Genomic DNA, 22,412 nt, shown 5'->3' on the forward strand with positions numbered 1-22,412 from the left:
GTTAGTAGGTTTGGCTTTACCAGCAGTATCAGGGGATGCAACATCAAACACATTATTTCCAACGTTAAGTTGGAAATTTGCTCGAGGATCTACAGGCTCCGGGCTGGGCCCACGACGGTTCGAACCCAAGTCAGATTGGGTTCCCATGAGGGCTCTTGTCTGTTTAGGGGGTGCAGCCCAGGTTCTGCGATTCTGTGCTGGTGCGGGAGCAACAGACTGCGTTCGACGATCCTTTTCATGTTTGCTCTTTCTGCGGAAGGGGCTATTGCTAAAGAAACCACTCCGTTTCTTCTGGACCTCTTTGGCTGATGTCGCAGTGGCGGGTACCTGAGTCTGTGTAGGGGCAGGGGCGGGAGCTGGGACGGGAGCGGGAGCAGGGGCTGTAGCAGGAGCAGGGGCCGGAGCAGGGGCCGGAGCTTTGGTTTGTGCAACCCTAGGAGCGGGCACGGGAGCGGTAGCAGGCTGTGTACTAACAGGCGTGTACTTAATTGGTGATTGATAGTTACTCGGCGGATCCATACTCGAGAAGGACGTGGGATTAGAGAGGTCGCTTTGTGAGTCTCTACCTGATGGGGTAGCAGAACTCCTTTCTGATGGTGGCCCAGGGCGGCAGAACATCGTCATACCATCGGCTGGATATTCATTATGCGGAATACTGACGGGTATGTCACCATGCTGGCTTGGTTGGTAGTTAGGAGGGACATGCTGTTTTCTCCTTGGTTCTGATGCAAGGGGCGCAACAACTGGAGGCGGAGCAGAGAGCTTCTTCTGAGGAGTTGCAATGTTTTCACGGTTTGACTGAGCAGGGTGAGCAGATGGAATCATATGATGGGCTAGCTCCGAATCGGGGTCATGGTGAGATTCGTAGGTAGAAGGCTGGGGTGAGGAGCTTCTATATGCTGGATTGATAGTGCGCTGGAACTGGGCAACAGAGTAGTTTTCCTCCTCTGATGTCTCGGAGGCTGTGTCGTTCAGATCACCCCTGCAAAAGTTGATATACTTAGGGGCATCAGGAATCTCCTGTCCAGTGGACTTCTCCTTAATAAAGGAAGCAATATCCTTCTCAACCTCGCAATCCTCAAGCGAGACTCGAATCTTTTCGCAGGACTGGAAAATATGTTAGGTTCTGATCAGTGTTTATTCTTCATTCATCACTTACAGCATCATCACTAACGCATGCGGTTGATGCGATGTTGGCATAATTCCACAAACTGCTCTTTGAAAAATCCAGTCTCTCCTCCTCAAGGTCTTGGAATTTCTAAGACAGTAGTCAGCGGTTAATATCACTCTTCCAAACAAGAGCTGTGGTAAGTATTACTTACGTCACATGCAGCCTTCCACTCTTTATTCCACCGACCAGTAGTGTCCTCTAATACCTTAATCGCAGCTTCATATTCGCTACTGTTTGAGGCTAATTGAATTTGGGTTTTCTCAAGTTTTGCCTTATTCTTACGCTCTTCCTGTCCCATGACCATATGGCCTTGGGCGAGGTATCCTTTAATCCGCAAACAGTCCTGTTCATATCTATCTCGTGACTAGGATATAGATTAGCATCAAGCAACATGGCTGGGTGTTTCTAAGGGGCATACCTTGTTCACCGCGTGTGTTTGCTGCATCTTAATCTTTAAAAGCTTCTCAATGCCATTCTGTACAATCTTCCTCCTCTCCTTCATTCCACCGGCGAATGCGGCCAGTGGTTCTTCCAGCTCGGTCTTCATCTGAGATGCAATCGCAGAGTGTGTCTTGCCTATTATCTCTGTCTCTCCTCTGACGGTATCCAATGACGACCGAAGTGTCCCTGACTCGTGTGCTCCAAGGGGTTTGCGGCAGAGCGCCAGGAGCTTCCTAGCGTACTCATCCTCGATCGCGGCTCGTGCTATGCAAGCATATCAGCAACCTTCTAATCCACCAGTCCGCCTCTCTTCCAGCTGAGTAACTCACTGCTGTAGAATGACCGCAGTTCGTCGCACGTTAACTTTGCATTGTGCATGCGTTCGAGCATAGGCAGGACGCCAGCGTCATCTTTGCCCCAGAAGTTATTCGCAACTAGAACGGTAATCAGCCGAAGCTCCAAGGACAAGGTTGCGATTGTAGAAGTATCAACTTACATGATAAGGAAATAGAAGGAGCATCCGCCACTGCTGCCGGCATCGTTCCAGATGTAGATATGTCGCAGGTAACTTCGGGGGTTTCCAAGGTCTATATCCTTTGAGCTTCTTTTTGTGATTTTTTTGTTATACTCTTTGTAGATATCGTTGTCGTAGCAAGTAAAGAAAAGCAAAAGAAAATCGTAAATCGTAACAAAAAGTGAGTGGTAGTTATCAGGGGGAGAGTATGTGGGAGGTGATGAGAGTCATGAACAGTAAGTAAAAAGAGAGAGAGAGCCAGCGCCTCGAGCTTGTGCAAGTCGTTGTGTTTACCCGTTTCGGTTGCCCGGAGCAACATGTCACGTGATGTTTATATAAGCAGAGTGCGCAAGTGGCTCTTTTCACCCACCGCACCCTTTTTTTCTGCCTCTTGTGTCCGCCTTTTTCTTCTTTCTTCAACCTCAACTTTCGAACTTCAACTTCAACTTGCAACTTCACGAAGACCAAAAACACGCAAGACTCTCACAGCCGACACCAGGACTTCTTCGCGAGCAAAGAAACGAGACTTAGACGGTCTGATCTGCTTTCCTCAATCAACAGGATCGCGGCACTGCAGTTTTGCATCTCTTGTTTGACGCCATCGACTATCAAACACACGCCCGCCGTTACGAGAGAGGTTCGCTTGTCTGAGGTCACCCTGCAGCAAACCACAGTTGCCAATCAACCCGTTGCACTGCGCTTCTATCTTATATTTTATTTACTTATTTATCCCTCTGCCTCCCTCTCTCTTGCCCTGTTCACTGTCAAACGTCCAATCACGATCAGATCAAATGATCGCGTCTCCTAGATGACCTTCCCTTCCCCTTCTCACTCCGCCCAATCTTCGATTGCTTCCGGCTCCGATCAGCCCTCTACTGCTCGATCTTCGAGACTACAGCCGTCAGCCTGGGGCGTTCCTTCGTCTCAAGCCTCTGTCCGTCGCCCTCTCACCCTTGCGACAGCTAACCTATCTTCTTCAACCGGCACATCATCTCCGTCTCGCCGGACGCCCGCCGCAGGCTCAGTTGCATCGCCATCCCACACTAGCAACCCAACGCCTGCTCTCGGGCCTGCCACGTCTCCATTGACCTCGACCTTCTCCGCCATCCTGAGCTCGGCCTCTCGACTCCCAGCTGCACGTAGTAACGCTTCGCCAGCTCCAACTCCTTCCCCCTTCGCTTCTCCTTACCAAGCTGGCGCACAGCACTCTTCACAGCAACAACAACCACAACAACAATCAATTACATCCCCAAAATCTACTACACCACTTCCCCCTTCAGCAGTCTCGCACCTGGCGACCCCAACGGCTTCCGCACCAGGAGGAGGAGGTAGTGGTGGGGGTGGAGGAGGCGGAGGTGGTGGTACTGCCGTGTCAAGGGGCGCCACGTTCTCTCCTCTGTTGACCGGCAACGCGGTCGGGTCTCCTACTGGGTTTCCATCTGATAAACCGTCTTCTGCGATCGTGTCGTCAACGGGTGGCGCTAGCTCGAGTCAATCATCACTCTCTAAGATATCAGTCGTTCAAGTTTTCCTTCTGCTTGACTCGATCAACGAGAAAGAAGGGAAGGAGAAGTGGGAAACCAAAGCTGCACAGATTCACAGGGTTAGATATTCATCACTTGAAACCATTCATTCCATTTTTTATTACACGAATCAATGACTGACTTGTTACTTATTTAGCTTGTAAACTCCAACGGTATGGAAGTGTTTTCAAAGTACTTTCGCCGTCTGCTGTCAAGCAATGCTGGCCAGATATTTTCTGGAACCAACAAAAGTGTTGACAATTCCGGAAACTACCCTTTACTGGTTCAGGAGGTTCAGAAGGTGGCTCTTGACCCTGACCAGGGTCGAAAGATAGCGGAGACTATCGATACCTCAGAAGGTGACATATTCAGAGACTTTGATCTCTCTACCTTCCTTGACCATTTTAAACTTGACCCCATACTTAAAACCGCTCTCACTCTCGCATTTAAAAATGTCACCAAGTCTGATCTTCGTACCAAAGGTAGGATAATCCTAATAACATCGTCATTAGTTAACTTTCAGCATACTAACTCTTTATAGCCGACGCAATACTATCGGCATCGCTCCCTCAGTTCCTCCAAAGCCTCTCCACTATCTCAGATTCCAATAAAGACTCAACGCCATCCTTTATTGCTCTTACCATAGAACGACTTATTTTTAATCCGCCTCGTAATTTTAACGATGATATGAAGAGGAAATTGGTTTATGACGTTCGCATACGCTACCAAAATGCCGATTCTGAGGTCCCAATCGAGGTAGATTCGGCTTTGCAGATGTTTTCCCTCACAGATCCTCGACTCTCGCTTGTGCGCCAAATCCAGGCTCGTGGCCCTCAATCACTAGGAGATCCAGATACCATGCTTGACACTATCAAAGCCGCCGGTTCGGACACATTTAGCGGGGAACAGATTGGCAATGCAATTCTCTTCATTGTACTTTCTCAATCCTGGCAACAATATCCACTCGACCTTTTAGTCTCAACTCTTCTAAAGCAACATGCTTCTCAGCCGATAAACTGGCCCGATGCTGTACGGCAGTTTGACAAAGATGGTCTTCGCGTTGACAACTCCCAGTTCTCAAGACTATTCAATGCGCTGCTCCCTGTTGCCCAGGAGGAGAATTCACTAGACCTTCAGATGCTTTGGGGGGGTGACTGGGCTCATAAGAATGCTCAGTTCTCCTTTTTGACCGCCTTCCTCTCTGCTGGAATTGATACACCTGGCATCGATACCTCCCAAATACCTAACTTCCGCTCCGCCTTCAATCCTGATATCTTTGACGATGCGTCCGAAACCGTCAAACTTCAAGCTGAACAAACCAAGAACAACCCTCTCCGCTCCCTTGATGCTACAAAAGCGATTTTTGACCTAATACTTGTCTCGCCTGCAACTTGGGCCCTTCCAGAGAGTCAAAACTTTGTCAAAACTATCCTCCAACATGATCTCCCTACTTTCCTCTGTTCTGCGTTTGTCATTCCCCAGCCGTGGACCAACGTTCAGCATAATTTCCTCGTCAGGTCGTTCATGATATTCATTTTGAAGCGTCAGGATGGATACCAGTTTGCTCTTCACGGAGTTTGGAAGCTTAATCAGCAATGGGTGGGAGAGCAATTGTTCCATGCTTTCACCCAAGATCCATCTTGTACCGATCTCATTTATGAGCACGCTGTTGAGCACGGTTGGCTTGATTATTTACTGGATTTCACGAACGGACTTGCTATGGATCTTGCCTCTCTTGCCCACCAGAAAGGTTCGTTTGATCTAGAGCAGTGGGTGAAGGGGACAGCTGGCAAAACTCCTGTTGATATGGGCGGATTACTGGCCAAATTCCTCAGAATTAAAGCCGAAGATGAGTTGCGAGTACAGCGAGGGGAACAACCAACGCCACAAATGGTCAGCCTATCTGTTAAGACTGTATTTGCGCTCTTGATGATTCTGGAAGACTACATAACTGACCATGAGAACCTTACGCCTATTCAACGGATCTGCCTTCAAACTTATCCCAGACTCATCAACTATGGCGAGGGGTTTGACGATGTTATTGAGGCTAACAGTGTCCGAGGAAATGCTATTCCTGAGGATGTAGACAAGAAGATGCGTGATCTCTTTGGGAAGATGTATCATGAAGAGCTCTCGCTCCGAGAAATCCTTGAGCTTATGAGACGATACAAATCCTCCCGTGAGCCTGCAGAACAAGATCTTTTCACTTGCATGGTTCATGGTCTCATCGATGAGTACCATTGTTACCATGAATATCCGCTTGAGGCTCTCACAAAGACTGCTGTGATGTTTGGAGGTATCATCAACTTCAAGCTTATCTCGGGCATACCCTTAAAAGTTGGTCTTGGGATGATCTTGGATGCTGTACGCGAACACGAACCTCATGAATCCCTTTACAAATTCGGTGTTGAAGCCATCGAACAGTTAATCAGCCGTTTGCCTGAATGGGTTGGATTCTGCAGCCTTCTTCTTCAGATCCCAAGCCTTCAGGGATCGAATATCCACCGCAAAGCCGAGGAAGTCCTCCGTGAACAGGGCCACCACCCAATCAATGGTGTTGATGGAGCTGAAGTTAACGGTGTGGCTGATGGGCTGTCCCTTGCTAACGGCAATGTCAATGAGCTCGTCAACGAAGGTTCACCTCATAAATTCCAGTCTCTACATGTAGGACCTCCGCTTCGGCCAGATATCTATAAAGAGCCAGATGAAGACACCCACGATAAGATCCTTTTCATCCTCAACAATGTTTCAGAACAAAATATCAAGTCGAAACTTCAAGACCTTCGCGAAAGCTTAAAGGATGAGCATCATCAATGGTTCGCCTCGTACCTAGTTGAGGAACGAGCAAAACTACAACCAAATTTCCAACAGCTGTACCTGGACCTTTTGGAACTTATTGATGACAAGACGTTATGGGCAGAGGTACTTAGGGAAACCTACGTCAGCTCCATCAGGCTGCTTAATGCTGAGTCGACAATGAATTCAACAATTGACCGTACCCACCTAAAGAATCTTGGTGGCTGGTTAGGGTCCCTGACGATTGCAAAAGATAAACCCATCAAGCACAAGAATATTTACTTCAAGGAGTTGCTTATCGAAGCATTCGATAGCCAACGTCTTACTGTCGCCATTCCGTTTACCTGCAAGGTCCTGAGCCAAGCCATGAAGTCATCAATTTTCAGGCCCCCTAACCCCTGGTTAATGGACATTATCGCTCTATTGATCGAAATCTACCACTTTGCCGAATTAAAGATGATCCTTAAGTTCGAAATTGAGGTCCTCTGTGGAGATTTGGAGCTTGACCACAAGACAATCGAGCCCTCGACCTGTATTAGAGAACGCCCAGCCCAGCTCCATGAAGGATTACCTGTCGCTTGCCTTCCGGAGGGATTGGAGGCATTTGATGATATGTCACTCGCCGGTATGAGCCGTGGCATTCGAACTGAACGGATCTCTCCCTCTTCCATTATTTCAAGCCTTCCTAAGCTCGACCAAATCTTGGTTTTCCCACCATCCGCTGATCCCAATACTCTAAAACAAATTGTTCATGGTGCTGTTGAACGTGCAATTGCTGAAATTATTGCACCAGTCGTTGAGCGCTCGATCACCATTGCGTCCATCTCAGCCGCTCAGTTGATTTTGAAGGACTTTGCTATGGAACCAGATGAGGAAAAGGTTCGCCAGGCAGCAGGCACTATGGTTCGTGCTCTTGCCGGTAGTCTTGCTCTAGTTACCTGCAAGGAACCCCTGAAAATGAGCATGACGAACTACATTCGTATGATTCAGCAAGAATACTCGGATCAACCAATGCCAGAAGGCCTTATCCTTATGTGTGTGAACGATAACTTAGATGCTGCTTGCGGTATCGTTGAAAAGGCCGCTGAGGAAAAATCTCTTCCGGAAATCGAGAAAGTTATTGAATCACAACTTGAGGCCCGTAGACGCCATCGTATCGCGCGACCCAATGAAGCATTCATTGATCCCTCCATGAGCCGGTGGGCATTGTTTATTCCGGAACCATACAGACAGGTTCCTGGAGGATTAAACAAAGAACAGCTAGCCATATACGAAGAGTTCGCTCGCCAGTCGCGTGGAACAGGTCCAACACATATCCAGCATGCGTCAACAGACTCGGGCAAACAAATCCCAGACGTTCTTCAAGAAGCTTTCCCAGGCATGCCTAACTTGAGCACCCCAGCAGACCAATCTGCAATCCCCCACCCTGCTAGTAGAGGGCCGCAGGACGCGGATGTTCAGCAACAGGCGCTTTCTGGCACCCAGCCACAGATAAATGGCTTTTTAGAAGCGTCTACTCCTCGCGAGAAAATTGACGGGCTTGTCGTTGACCTTCAGCACACCACCCGATCCGAAAAGGATGAACATATCAAAGACATTGCAAGGGATAGCCCTATCTTGCATTCGTACAATCAAGTCCTCCGAGCTATTCTCTCATCGCAGAATGGCGAAGATTTGGCAAGATTGGCAGCTATGAAAATATGCAATGCTCTTTACACTCAAACCGAGAAGACCCTTGAGATAGAAGTTCTCGTTCATTTGTTGACCAAGATATGTGAACTCTCGTCACTTGTGGCAAGATATGTATGGGCAGTTCTCGCTGAGGTTGATGATGGGCAAATGTTTAATGTCCCAGTTACTGTTGCTCTTATCGACGCTGGACTGATGGATCTTCACCGAATTGATATGAATCTTGCCAAACTCATCAAGGACAAAAGTCATACCGCACTGGAGCTACTATCAGCACTAATGAACCGCGTCCTACTGAATGATGAGCCTTCAGCACTACGATCTGACTTCTCCGGAAGTTTGGATGCATTGAACCAATGGGTTGTCGAAGAACCTGAGCTTCCCCTTGCTCGTGAGATCATTCAGACCCTTCGAGAGTCGGGTATTCCAGAATCAGCCAACACTCTTTTGAGCGACTTAGCTCGATCGAAGAGAGACCAGATGGAGTATATCTTCAGTGAATGGATTGGCGTATACAAGTTCCCTGGATCCAATGAAAGAATGTATAGCGCTTTTCTGAAGGACATGCATCACCGACAGGTCATGAACACACAGGAGGATTCGGCCCTGTTCTTCAGGCTCAGCATTGATATATCTGTCGCCATGTTCGAGCACGAGTATCAGAACGTCAGTGGAAACATCGACGAGGCATTCTTGTATATCGACGCTCTCGCCAAGCTGGTTATATTGTTGGTGAAATTCCAAGGCGACGCTGATGGTGCCGTAAAGGCTAGCAAGTCTGCCTACTTGAATTCCATCCTCTCTCTGCTGGTCTTGGTACTTAACCACCATCAAGTCATGCGAGGCGATAGCTTCAATCAGCGAGTATTTTTCAGACTCTTCTCAAGCATTCTTTGCGAGTATGCCGCCAGTGGCCTTGCACAAACAGACCAGCACAATGGCATGATGCTAGCGTTTGCAGACAAGTTCTTGTCACTCCAGCCTAAACATGTACCAGGTTTCATCTATGGATGGCTATCGTTAATCTCTCATCGCGTGTTTATGGCTGAGATGCTTACCTTGGATGATCAGATGGTAAGTCTATACCTTTCACTGCTCATAGTTTTAATGGTTTTACTAATTGTATTTATAGGGCTGGGAACCTTTCTGTGAAATAATGCAAGTACTGCTATCATACATCGGTGAACAGCTTAAATCCGCATCTGTGACCTATGTGGCCAAGGACATCTACAAAGGAGTGCTTCGAATTCTTTTGATATTGCACCACGACTTCCCAGAGTTTGTTGCCGAGAATCATTTCCAATTCTGCACTGTTATACCCACCCACTGTAGCCAGCTTCGAAACCTCGTGTTGAGCGCATATCCATCGTCGTTCCAAAAACTGCCGGATCCCTTCCGTGACGGCCTGAAGATTGATCGGTTGGAGGAGATGAGCAAGGCCCCAAAAATCACCGCCGACATTTCCACGCCACTTCAAGATGCAATGATCATAACACCTGTGGACAATGCCCTGCGGAATTTTAACACTGCCGATGCTGCTATTCAACAAATATCCGATGCCATTTATAACCCTCCAGCAAGAGACACTGGGCTATTCTTCAATCCAATCAACGTTAATACAGTTCTTTTGGAGGCTCTTGTTCTATACATTGGCCAGAGCGCAGTTTCTTCTTCAGCTCAGAAGCCTGGTGCCGCTTCTTTCAACAACTCGCCCGCTCTTGGATTTCTAGAGAAATTGGTGAATACACTACGCCCGGAGGCACGATATTACCTCCTTAGCGCTATTGTAAACCAACTACGATACCCGAACAGCCACACCCATTTCTTCAGTTTCGCCATCCTCCACATTTTTGGGTCAGAAATCGCAGCTCAACATGAAACTCATATTCGCGAGCAAATCATCCGTGTATTGCTTGAGCGATTGATTGTCCACCGACCTCACCCTTGGGGTCTTATCATTACACTCCAAGAGTTGTTGCAGAATGGCAACTACTCGTTCTTCCGCTTGCCTTTTATTCAAGCGGCGCCTGAGGTATGGAGATCCTTTAATAACTTTCAAGATCATAAAGTGTGATTCTAACATGTCGTCTTCTAGATTGGTCGTCTGTTTGATGCGCTTCTGCAGCACATTCAACAGCAAAGCCCCCGCACTCTAAGTTAAATTCTTCTAGCAAATAGTTGAAGGTGTGAAAAACATAGTATATGAGACGATATCCATACGGCAGGTTCCTCCTTGGAACTAGTCACTGGCAGTGACCTTGATGATGACTGTGACGATGAACAAACGTACCCCAACTCCATACGCTTATCTTAATATTTTCAAGCCTTCACATGCGCATATGTACCTTCCTCTTCCTCTTTACACTTTTCTTTAGATACCGCTCGGATGGGTTTCATGGTTCCTTGCTTTGTTTTTGGACGGCATGCATGCATGATCTGGGGGCTGTTTATTCGTCGTGGTCCTATGTAATTTAAAAAAATAGGTGTTCGTTGTTTTGCTTCTGTTTACTATCTATTCAGTTTTAATCTTTCTACTCTTTCTGTGTGTCTCTTGATGTTTGTTGATTTTAGCCATGAGGGACGGAATTCGGAAGTAGTCAGCTATCCAAAAGAGGAATAAACACGGGAGCACTCCTTAAACATATGGGAATATTACTGCTATCATTGCATCGAGTCGTGATAAACAGCTACTGGGATCGTACTCGGATATCTACTGTCATTTTCCTCTTGTCTCCTATCTTTTCCTGGCGAATCTCCCGGACCCAGCTTATTTAAATGCGCACGTGATGGTAGTTATTTAAGCTATTTCCAAGTAGGTCCAGGCATTTGCCTGGTTTAGCAACAAATATCAACATCAACAATGACCAGCTCATCCCCAGCGCGATATATATATATAATCCGCACCCTTTAGCCTGATACGTAAAGGGCCCCAGATCACAGATTTTTTAAATCTTTAACTCGGTAATGTTCGGCGACCAACTGTGATGAGGATAGCCTCTTATCGCATACAATGGCGAATATCAAACAAGAACCAGGTGTCTCAGTACGCATTGCCCACGGTATTCATTCTTATACTCGTTATTGATATTTAGATAGGCCATTATGCTACGGCCCATCCAGGCTGCTACTTCAAAGACGGCTCAACGGTCGTATATAAATTTATTTCTCTTCACGTGTGCGACCTTTGCTCTATTTGGCATATCAACCATAGCATACTGGGTGTTTTACTACAACTTTGTGCCCCAGATTAGCCTTGAACGGCAAATACACCTTCAATATGAGTAAGCCAGATGCAATACAATGGATAATTTGGTCCATGCCCGAGCTCCATCTTTGTCTGGAATCCTAATTAATAGGATTATAGCATGGCCTTTCCATATGGTACTGCACTTTTGGGGTCACGTATGATTCCACTTCAAAAATACGACGTCAAAGTGATCTTACATCTCCCTTCTACCCCTGCCAATCGAGCCGCAGGTAATTTCATGCTTGACCTTGCTTTTCTCCAGGAGCCGGATGATTTAACTGGATCCATTGCAAATGCATCTGAGAATGTGCTGCTACGGTCACGCCGCCCGGCTATGCTGACTTACACATCCCCAATGGTAGATACAGCTCGCCAGTTATGGAGACTTCCACTCTATGTTCTAGGACTAAAACGGGAAGCGGAAGAGCTTAATATTGGAATGATGGAACGAGTTCAGTTTCCCAGGGGGAAACGAGGGGTACCCAAAGGCCTTAGGCTAGAGATTCAAAGTAATGAACGGATTCAAGTGTACAGAGCAAGTGTGAGGATAGATGCAAGGTTTACCGGTCTAAGGTATGTGTACTCTGAGTTTATACTTCTTACTTTTAGGGGTTTTGTGATACCTCTTAGTATTGGGACATGTTTCTAACATCAGATGTGTAGATGGATCATGTATAACTGGAGAACGCTTTCGTTTCTGACCTTCGGTTCTATGTTTTGGCTCGTTTCTACATCGGTCGCCACTGGAGTCTGGCTCGTACTTTCAACTCGCTCTTCAGGGGGGGATGGAACGGCCATTAAGAAGGAAGAGGATGTCGACGATGATGAGGAGTTCAACAACGGTTCAGAACAATCCACGGCTATGCGGGAAAGTACTGCCGAAAGGCTGCCTCCTGAAATTAAGGCTGAGGAAGCGGATGGCCCGTCAGCGTATGGCTCTAATGAAGACGACGGGCGAGACGAAGATCAAGGAAGCGAGCAGGGCAGAATCTAGCCATAGTCCTCAGCCGCCGGGAAAGCAAATCATGTACCGCTGCGAGATGCGATGCATAGCATATGAGGTAGCCTTACTCACACTTAATAATTTGTCACTGCCTCGCCCCCTGTAACGATTTATCAGTAAACAATGACGACATATAAAACTGCCCGGCAATAACATGATGCCGGGTTTGGCGTGTGTAAAGAATACCTAAAGCCCCACAGCCCACAGCAACATCGCGGGGTGAATCTCCATCGTTAAAAGAAGAAACGGCATTTCAAAAATCGCCAGCCTTCTAACTACGGTTTGCAGCCTGCAAGATGCACATCCTTGTAAGTCACTTCCGGCCTCCTGCACTCAAGCCTAGTGCTGTTATCGGGCATTGGTTATCTGGGTTAGTGGTGTGGTGAACTGACGTCTGGTCTGGTTAATTAGGTCGTCAACGACGACGGGCCCCCTTCGTCTCAATCCTCGCCCTACATACATTCCCTTGTCCACGCTCTCCAGTCCTCTGGTCATGTAGTGTCTGTCGTCCTACCGCATAGGCAGAGATCATGGATCGGCAAGGCTCACCTTGTTGGAGCTACTGTCAAACCGACATACTTTCACCCTGGGACCCTTTTCCACGACGACGGCACAATACACCCGCTGCCGCGCAGTGCAGAAGGAGAAGACAGCCAGGGTGACGAGTGGGTTCTCATTGACTCAACACCCGCAAGCTGTGTTCAAATTGGGCTATTTCACTTCTTTCAAGACCGTGGACCTGTGGATTTAGTGATTTCCGGGCCAAACTATGGAAGGAATTCCACTGCAGTCTTCTCTCTTTCCAGTGGTACCGTCGGCGGAGCGATGGAGGCCGCAGTTTGTGGATACAAAGCAATTGCACTATCATTTGCTTTCAGCTCACGCGACCATGACCCAGTCATTATATCGGAAGCTGCGAATCATTCGGTTCGGTTGATAGAGCATCTTCACAAGAAGTGGACCAACGGAGTTGACCTTTACAGCATCAATGTTCCCCTGGAACAAGGTGTTAGCACCTCAAAGATTCTGTATACGAATATCTTAGACAATCGTTGGTCAGGAAGCTGTTTCGAAGCAATTGATGCTGAGCTGAGTAGTGAGGATCCTGGTCTACAGGAATATCTGCTTAGACAAAATGAGGAAGGGAGCAACTCAAATGGAGATCCTTCTGGCTCTTCCTCCACTAGGCTCCAACACAAACACTTCAAATGGGCTCCAAAATTTGGCGATGTCTTCAAGAGTGAGCAGGTCAGCCCCCCTGGGAAGGACGGCTGGGCTGTCAGGTCTGGGTTTACGAGGTAAGTTTGGTTGGAAGTACTGTCTTGCCGTTGCTATGAGAGATCAGAGCTAGCAAATCACTGACACTATTCTCTTTTCCCAGCGTTACCCCGTTAAAGGCAAATTTCATGCACTGGCCAGGCTGTTCCGGTGAAATAACGCTGTGAGTGATGTGTTGAAATTTTGACGTGCTTGATGATATCAAATAGCACCTATCTATTCTCCAGCTTATCAATTCTCCAACTTCCCTGTGTACTTTCACGCAATATAATGTTATTAGCTTTTTGCTACAGCTATCGCTATATTTCCATTAGAGGTGTGTTCTGACTGAGCTGGATTGTTTTCTTTTACACAGGTTGGATGAGACCCCAATATTTTATGCCTTGGTGGATTGTCAAGACGCCTATGTACAGCCCCTGGTGATGAAGGCTATACAGAATCAGTTCAAAAACATCCCTTATAGAATGATATCTTCCATGCTCGAGCTACCTGACCCTGATAGTCCGGTTTTGCAGTACAGGGTGTATGAGAAGTCCGACTTTGAGCATGTTCATTCGCATCCGTCAACTTCATTGGTAAACTCTTACATCATTCGAAAGGCGTTGATTCGCAAACACTTCCTTTCCAATACCATTGCCAATTGGATAACAAAATACCCCGACAGTGTGCTTCGGCAGCATTTTAAACCTACAATAGACTTTGAATTAGACTATGCGGAGTTTCTCGATGAGGCCTTGCTTGAAGCTTACGAGTTACGTGAGAGCCTAGAGGCCAATGAAGGAAAGGAAGAGTGCGAAAAGGAGTGGTGGATATTAAAACCTAGCATGAGTGATCGTGCACAAGGAATTCGTTTATTCAACAGTGAATCGTCTCTTCAGAATATATTTGAAGAATGGGAACCCGAAGACACAGATTCAGAGGGAAGCATCAGAGAGGAACCTGACGGGGACCCGGACGACAAAACAGACACCGGGGTGGTTACCTCTCAACTACGACATTTTGTTGCACAGCCCTATATCCTTCGCCCCCTCCTACTACCTTCTACCTCAAATCGAAAGTTCCATATTCGGGTTTATGTTTTGGCTGTCGGGGCCTTGAAAGTCTATGTATATCGAGAGATGCTTGCTCTCTTTGCGGACAAATCATATATTCTTCCATGGGAGAAGAGTAAAGCAGAAGAAGATGAGGTCAGCTACCTCAGTCGTCACCTTACGAATACCTGCCTTCAATCTGATACTACTGGCCAAGGCGTAGCTCCCGAGAATGTCCAGCGCTTCTGGAAACTGGACGACAAGGATGCTTCGATGGAAGCCGGATGGAAAGATCGCGTATATGACCAGATTTGCGCGGTCACGAGTGAAGTGTTTGAGGCGGCTGCTCGGGGTATGATGGTTCATTTCCAGCCGCTACCAAACGCATTTGAGGTATTTGGTGTCGACTACCTAGTCGATGAAACAGGCCGCGCGTGGCTACTCGAACTAAACGCCTTTCCCGACTTTCGGCAGACGGGAGATGAACTGAAAGGGGAGGTTATCGGGAAGCTGTTTGACGAGGTAGTCAAGATCGCAGTAAAGCCTTTTCTCTTCCCTGTGGATGAGAAAGGCAATACAGCAGACGAGCAGGCAGAGTCTCGATTCCGATTGGTGGCCAACCTCAACCTGGGAATCAAATGAGTTTCTCGAAGCGTTTGTTGTCATCAGCTCTCCCCCGTTTCGACAATCATTGGCTGCCTGTGGAGAACTTTCCCGATATCCTAGAAGATGATGCTCTCCTATTTCTCCTAGATACATCGCATCATGCATTGTGCATCCTTATCTCCCGGCTGCCAACAAACATGTGTCACTCTGGAAGGGTTTGTTGGCTCCCCAGCCCCGTGCGATGGAACTATATTTTATGGTTAGCTGTTCCATAACTAACTAGTCTGCCCATGTCCGCGTACGTCGGCAACCAATACCATCCCTTAGCACGGCAAATACACAACTGCAACGCTTGGATCGCTTTTGGAATTGGTGTCGCCTATTAAGACAGGGGTATCATGGCATTGGTTGTTATTAAATATGTGCAGTAAGATTTGATATGCAAAAGAAAGCAAGAGCAAGAAAAAGAAGCGGACTGCAGTGCCGGCCGGCAAGTCATTTGATTGCTAGAAACGTTGGGCAAGGCTCCTGTTTAATTTCAATCCTTGTAAATGTATTTTGGTCTGAGTCGAGCTTCCTGGCATCTGACGGCGAGAGAGCCACTCGCTTACCCTCCCTCTCGGTTCTCTTTGTTCCAGCCAGGTGGAAATGAGCGTTGGTAACTGGAGAGAGGCGAAAACCGTTTACTTCCGTACATGCATTATTCGGTGGTGAAGCGTAAGCCAACCGCCCTCCAGATCGTCCCCAGCAGTGGTAATTTTACTTCCTATCCCTTTTCTTAGTTGACATGCTAATGTTTAAGTGTGCAAATCAACTGACGTTACTAACTATCAAGCCGAAAGATCCAACTTTCACGAAGATCTGCAGCGGAGACTCTTGGATGATGATGATGATGACGGTTCAACCACAGAGTATATCGAGCGGACACGTCTGTGTGTATGAGTATATGCTCTCTGAAATATAGCTACGTACTTCGTACATACGCAGGCATGAATATATGTCCGCCAAACGGGATGCTCCCCTATCTGCCGCCACTTGAACCACACTGCCTTGTTCTTTAAAGTGCCCTCTGCCAGCGTCCCGGGCAAGTCCGCTCTCAGGCTGCCGATTGGCCGCTGCAAAAAGACAGGCGCGGAGAATATGCATAAGACTGAGCATTGGTCCCGTCGGCGTTGTTCTTCTCCCACACGGGTTGATACACATGCACAATTTATTCCCACACTGAAGCATGAGCCAATCTATTGTGTCACGCTAGCTTGCAGCTAAATACGAGACGACAAGCCTCCCGAGGGCCTGACTGTGTCCTTTTACCTTTCATCAACATGCTTGCGCTCCAGCAGCAGCTCCTTCAAATGCAGATGTTCTTGTCTGTGGCGATTTTCCCTTCCATGAAGCGACGCCCGACAGTGCTGCCTTTTTATTTTACAAATGCAAAAATGGACACAAACAGATCACGAAGCCATATTTACAGGATGGGACATGGATTGATGGTCAGAAAAGGAAAAAAAAACGAGAAAAAGTATAACGAACAACAGGGATAGCGCCCTTACTTCTCTTGATCGCACTGGTGGACAAGGGACCCGGCTGTCTTCCCTGAGAAGGGGGGCGCGCAACTCTGGAGACAAGGCAAGCAAGTCAGTCCTCCTTTTTTTTGCTTCCAAGCAACTTTTCAGGGATCGCCGATTGGGTACGACCTACATGCCTCAAAGGGCTGGACAGTCTATCGAGGCGCCTATCAATGGATAAAACATTGAGAGAGCGTTGTTCTTCTCTCGGCCTTTGCTCCGCTCTAGAACTCTGCCTGACGGGCTTCGGCAGTCTATTCAAACTCTTGCACGATGGAGTCAAGAGGTCGATCCGCGAAGAGGGAGCGCACGCTAGCTAGTTATCTGGCACTAAAGCTGGATCGATATTATCAAGTCTAGCGTCTGTGCTATGATGGGCCTCCACCGGGTGCAAGCAAGCAGTTCCAGGAGAAAGGAGCATGTGTCGGCCCAGTGTTGCTGTGTTCATGTGAGATATACGAAGTATCTCATCATCAATCTAGATAATCATTTACGAGCACGCAAACAACTCTGGCTGGCGGCGAGGAGCAAAGGCGAAGAGGAGGATAGCATCTGGCTGGTCACCTCCTGGGGCCTTTTGTTCCCCTTCCCTCTCTTCTTCCTACGCCGCCACCCAGCCAGCCGGGGGTCCCTACTTCTTTTTTATCTTTCAACCCCCATCTACAAGGCTCTCTGGTCACTCGCTATTATGCCTCCGAGAGCGTCTCCATCTAAGATGCAACTTCACCAAGGAAACACTTCAGCTAGACCCAGCGCTTGGGTCGCTGCCCAGGCACCCGAGCCGCATCTATTTTTGTTCATGGGATTAATGGAGTTATAAAATAACCCGGCTTGAGTCGCAATACAGCAGAGGCAAACGGAAGCTGCCGTCTTCCCATCTTTTCCTGCTCTTCTTCTTCTCCATCTCTGTTTGCCCTTTCGAGACATCCCTGAGGCGTCGTCGGCTGGTCACTCTTAAGGGAGAAAAGAAACAACGCCTTCTCTTCTCCCCAAAGCGCCTACCAAGTTAACGGGTTATATTAACTTGGTTCCTTCCCGCGCGCGAACCAACATAACAACCTCACTATCAATACACCGTATTGACTCCTGAGTTCCATGTAACATCTTCTTCTTTTTCTTCCTCTTTTCTCTTCTCCTCGCCCTCCTTGTTCCTCTCGTCGGCATCCCCCTGTGTTGGTTTTACTTCCCTGTAGCGCGTGTCCTTTGCCGCCTCGTTTCTTCTTCCCCCTTCGCCTCACCCCGGGCTTGTTCTTTTCTTTTCCTTTCCTTCTATCACCGCTCTTTGTTGTCCAGGGGTTATTTGCTGTCTCCCCTTCCGTTCACATCCCCGTATGGAGTACACCATCCCGGGGATAGACACGCACACATGCTTTTAGCCGCATGCTTTAGTCGCCTTAGCCCGAACTAGGCCTTACCGCTTTAACCATCATTCCGCAACCGCTTGCGAGAAGGGCAAAAAAGCACTTGAGAAAAAAAAGAGACAGAGGGAAGGTGGAAAAAGACCCTTCCCCCGTCGGCAAAGTGTTTTGTCGAAGAGGGATTTCGGCCCTCACCAAGCCCATGATCCCACACCCCCAAGTGGGCCGTTTCGGATTCATCTTCGCTGGCCGTACGCCAAGAGCAAAAGTAGTTCTATCTTTTTTTCGGCCCGCGGGCTGCTGCACCTAGAGCTCAGGGCTTCGAAGGCCATCACCATCATGGAGGGCTACGGCGGCGCGTCAACGCTGAACGGAATGTACTTTGCTAAGATTGTGCAAGATACGCTGCCATCACTGGCAGCTGTCTATTTTTTCGGTGCCTATTTCATAACTATCGTCTTTCCTCCTGGTAGCGAGAAAAATAGTGCCAGGCCGTCTCGTCGTTCAAATGTGGTCATCGGGTTTTTGATATCGACTGTCTTTCTGACTTATGTAAGTCCTGTCTGTTATCCTTCGGATTGCGATTGCCGTCGATCCATAGTCATGATCAAGTTTGCTTACTATCTCTTGCCTCGTCGAACAGATCGCGGACTCGATAAACCTGCTATCTTCCACCTTTGAAGGTGACGGCGTTGTCTTTCCAAAGGGCCGAATTGTAAGTTTCTTTTCTTTTTTCATCATAGATTCCTGCAAGGTCGGGGAGGACACGAAAGAGACTTACTGTTCTTCCAGCTATTCGAGTTGTCGTCAGGGCTGCTCTGGTTTACAACAATATTGCTGTACTCGGACAAACTGCCACAGCCGGTGTCATACCCTTTCTATGGCCAGTGGATCATATATCTCGTATCAGAGATTTTCCTGCTGCTATGTCCTGGAGTTATTTATGCTCGAGCAAACATTATCAGCATACTATGTCAAACGTTGAGAGTCATTACCCTATCACTACTTATTTGTGCTGCGTTTGGCCCTCGGGTCCTTCCAGGCAAGAATACAAAACTCGACGAGGAAAATTCACCTTTACTTGCACATGAGCAGCCACTTGTTGCAGATCCGGGTGTCACCGGTGCCCGCGTAAATGGGGCCGCATATGGGTCGTGTGACTCGGACACATCGAACAACCAGTCATCAAAAGACAAGCCGAAGGACCTCAAGGCCAATGTCGATGTTGGTGATGGTGAAGATAATGAGAAAAAAGGAGGCATCTGGTCGTCTATGAAGGACTTACGGGTAAAACCGGGCGATTCTCCCCTTTCATGCATAGTCAACTAATTCTTAACAGGAGCTTGCGCCGTTCTTCTGGCCTTCAGGGAGGCCACGTCTTCAACTCCTTTTCGGAGGAATGATCCTCTGCCTGATAGCTGAGAGAGCAGTCAACCTTTTGATCCCTATCCAACTAGGGCTAATAACTGATATCCTCAGCAAACCCCAAGGTAACAAAGAGAGAAAAAAAAAAGAAAACCCATTCACCAAATACACTTACTTTATTAACATATATCCTTTTAGGTGGACGGTTACCCTGGGAGCAAATATTAATCTTCGCTGCGCTTCGTCTTCTCGACTCCAGTGGAGGGTTACCGGCGTTGAGAAGGTTTATGTGTATGCCAGTTGATGATTTCTCATACCTGAAGCTGAGTACAACAGCATTCAACCATGTTATGTCACTATCTTGTGACTTCCATGACAATAAACACTCAGGAAGGTTATGGACGGCAGTCATTCGAGGACAGTCTGTAAAGGATGTTATCCACAGCATCCTCTTCCTCGTCGCCCCAATGATCATAGATCTCGTGTTAGCTGTTGGCGTGCTTTACTACGTCTTTGATGGCTATATGGCACTTGATGTTGCGACGGTGATGGTACTCTTCCTGTGGTCCTCTAGTAAACTCGTCGCGAAACAGAAGGATAAGCGACGAGAGTGGAACGAGGCTCGAGGAGCAGAATTTACTGCTCTATGTGAGTCGACAGAAAACTGGCGCACTGTTTCTTATTTCAGCCGAGTTCCCTATGAGATATCACGCTACTTGTCACTGGTACAGGCTCAACTGAAAGCCCGATTCAAATTTCGATTTTGGGACCATATGGAGAATGCGTCCCAATCGGCCTTGCTGATATGCGGACTAACCGCTGCTTGTTTTATGGCAGCATATCATGTTTCCACAGGAGAGAAGCCGATTGGAAGTTTTGTTATGCTACTGAGTTACTGGGCTCAGTTATCCAGCCCTTTACAATTTATCGCCAATGGGTTTGGGGAAATGGCTCGTGACTTGGTCGACGTCGAGGAATTCCTCTCAATTTTACGCCAACAGCCCACCGTCCAGAACGCTCCCGATGCAAATCCTCTGAAATTTGAATCTGGTAACATCAAATTTACTGATGTCAATTTTTCATATGATGGAAAGAGAGGAGTACTCCGAAATATCAACTTTCAAGCCAAAGCAGGCGGTACTACTGCATTAGTTGGTCAGACTGGTGGAGGAAAGTCAACAATCCTGAAGTTGATATTCAGATTTTATGATCCCACTCAAGGCATGGTGGAGATTGATGGCCAGGATGTATCTGGTGTTTCTCTGGAAACTCTTCGGGAAGGTATTGGCGTGGTCCCACAGGATCCAACACTTTTCAATGCGTCAATTATGAACAACCTACGTTACGGAAAGTTGGATGCTACCGATGAGGAGGTAATGGAAGCTTGCAAAGCAGTTGCTCTTCATGACAGATTTATGAGCCTGACGGATGGGTATGACACCTTGGTTGGCGAAAGGGGTATGAGATTATCTGGTGGAGAACTGCAGCGTGTTGCCATTGCACAGGCTATTTTGAAGAACCCCAGAATTGTTCTTCTAGACGAGGCTACAAGCAGTGTGGATAGTGAAACAGAGGCAGTGGTTCAAGAGAGTCTGAAAAAACTCACCGCAGGCCGAACCACACTTGTTATTGCGTAAGTTACCCTCTACGTTGTTGACATTGTTCTTGCGAGCCCTAACATACCTCCTAGACATCGACTCTCCACAATTGTCAACGCAGATAGGATTGTTGTCATAAACAATGGCGAGATTGTTGAACAGGGAACCCACGCCGAACTACTACAGAATCACGGATATTACCACCGCCTATGTTTCCGCCAGGGATTTTTAGAAGCAAGTGAATCTGATAGTGGCACGCCATTCTCAGAGACTACTTGTTCCTGCCATCAGTATCCATCGAACGGGGAGAGGTCATGGAAACCAGATGCACCTGAATTTATTCCAAAGACATATAAAGCGCCAGGAGTGAATCAGCCCCAATTCCCATTAAGCGACTGTGATCAAAACAGGCTACGACCAGAAGACAAAGGATTCTCAGAGTCAACTGTTGATATTTACGAAACAGAAACGGATGACAGCTTTCACATCGAAACAGGACCTGAAAAGGAAAACCTTCAAGTAAAATTTGCAACAGGACGCACCACGAACACCAATGGTTGCGATCAGACTTTAAAAGACAATATTAGACGGAGTCACGACGAAGCTAAGCTGTTTTATCCCACTACGAACCAGAATGCTAGGGGAAATTCCTTGGGCTTTGACGAGGGATACGATGCTACGGCTGCCGAAGGAACCGCTGTTTCAAAACGTGACGCACAGGATAATTTCCGCAGAGGATTATCAAAGAGCGAGCCCTCGAACCTGGCAAGGGAAAGTAGTATGGATGAAGATGAGGACTCCGGTGACTGGCAGACTGTTGGCACCAAAGCGACAAACACCCTATGCCCGAATAAAGCACAAAGTAGAAGCTCAGCACGTCCTCGTCGTCCTCGTCGCAGAAACCGGAAAGGAATAGAGAGCTATCAAAGAACGGGAGTTCAGCCCTGAAAGGGTCTATCCCACAACTAAACTCGAGGAATGAAATGGAGTATCGGCGCAGGTTAGTGGCCTTTTGGCTTCGTTGTCTTATCTTTGGCATGCGTATTATAATTTGAACTAGGCGGGACTCGAGGATATAGACATGCCCATGTATATATATCGCCCAAAAGATATTTCATTGCTGCGGCCAGGAGTTGAAGGGTCATAAAAGGGGGTCTATAAATTAGCGCTATCAGAAATGAGATTGAATTATAGTTCTTAACTTAAAACACGGTAGTCTTTTTGAAT

General features: G+C 47.5%; 5 protein-coding genes across 5 annotated transcripts in view; 4 read left to right on the forward strand and 1 right to left on the reverse strand.

Annotated features, from left to right (window-relative positions):
* MGYG_01224 (septation protein imp2) overlaps positions 1-2,151 on the reverse strand; it is a gene marked incomplete at both ends in the record, with an annotated part of 3,803 nt that extends 1,652 nt beyond the window's left edge. The window contains 7 exons of the mRNA XM_003177092.1: positions 21-327; positions 475-1,107; positions 1,160-1,258; positions 1,323-1,535; positions 1,590-1,876; positions 1,942-2,046; positions 2,109-2,151. Of these exons, the coding sequence (XP_003177140.1) occupies positions 21-327; positions 475-1,107; positions 1,160-1,258; positions 1,323-1,535; positions 1,590-1,876; positions 1,942-2,046; positions 2,109-2,151 (1,687 nt within the window). The remainder of the gene's footprint in view (positions 1-20; positions 328-474; positions 1,108-1,159; positions 1,259-1,322; positions 1,536-1,589; positions 1,877-1,941; positions 2,047-2,108) is intronic.
* A 783-nt stretch (positions 2,152-2,934) lies between these two features.
* MGYG_01225 (3'-5' exoribonuclease) lies at positions 2,935-10,295 on the forward strand (the record flags this gene model as incomplete). Its single annotated transcript, XM_003177093.1, has 5 exons — positions 2,935-3,729; positions 3,807-4,131; positions 4,191-9,208; positions 9,267-10,166; positions 10,230-10,295. 5 exons carry the CDS (start codon positions 2,935-2,937, stop codon positions 10,293-10,295), a joined length of 7,104 nt encoding a protein of 2,367 aa, XP_003177141.1.
* An 849-nt stretch (positions 10,296-11,144) lies between these two features.
* MGYG_01226 (hypothetical protein) lies at positions 11,145-12,375 on the forward strand (the record flags this gene model as incomplete). Its single annotated transcript, XM_003177094.1, has 4 exons — positions 11,145-11,177; positions 11,231-11,415; positions 11,499-11,954; positions 12,045-12,375. The coding sequence occupies 4 exons, from the start codon at positions 11,145-11,147 to the stop codon at positions 12,373-12,375; spliced, it is 1,005 nt and encodes a 334-aa protein (XP_003177142.1).
* A 305-nt stretch (positions 12,376-12,680) lies between these two features.
* MGYG_01227 (TTL domain-containing protein) lies at positions 12,681-15,335 on the forward strand (the record flags this gene model as incomplete). Its single annotated transcript, XM_003177095.1, has 4 exons — positions 12,681-12,692; positions 12,796-13,682; positions 13,766-13,825; positions 14,018-15,335. 4 exons carry the CDS (start codon positions 12,681-12,683, stop codon positions 15,333-15,335), a joined length of 2,277 nt encoding a protein of 758 aa, XP_003177143.1.
* A 3,226-nt stretch (positions 15,336-18,561) lies between these two features.
* MGYG_01228 (heavy metal tolerance protein) lies at positions 18,562-22,133 on the forward strand (the record flags this gene model as incomplete). Its single annotated transcript, XM_003177096.1, has 6 exons — positions 18,562-18,774; positions 18,866-18,937; positions 19,015-19,509; positions 19,562-19,712; positions 19,786-21,220; positions 21,278-22,133. The coding sequence occupies 6 exons, from the start codon at positions 18,562-18,564 to the stop codon at positions 22,131-22,133; spliced, it is 3,222 nt and encodes a 1,073-aa protein (XP_003177144.1).
* Positions 22,134-22,412: the final 279 nt, after the last annotated feature.

The sequence above is a fragment of the Nannizzia gypsea genome, genomic scaffold (genome assembly GCF_000150975.2).
Source record: "Nannizzia gypsea CBS 118893 supercont1.1 genomic scaffold, whole genome shotgun sequence".
NCBI classification, from domain to species: Eukaryota; Fungi; Ascomycota; class Eurotiomycetes; order Onygenales; family Arthrodermataceae; genus Nannizzia; species Nannizzia gypsea.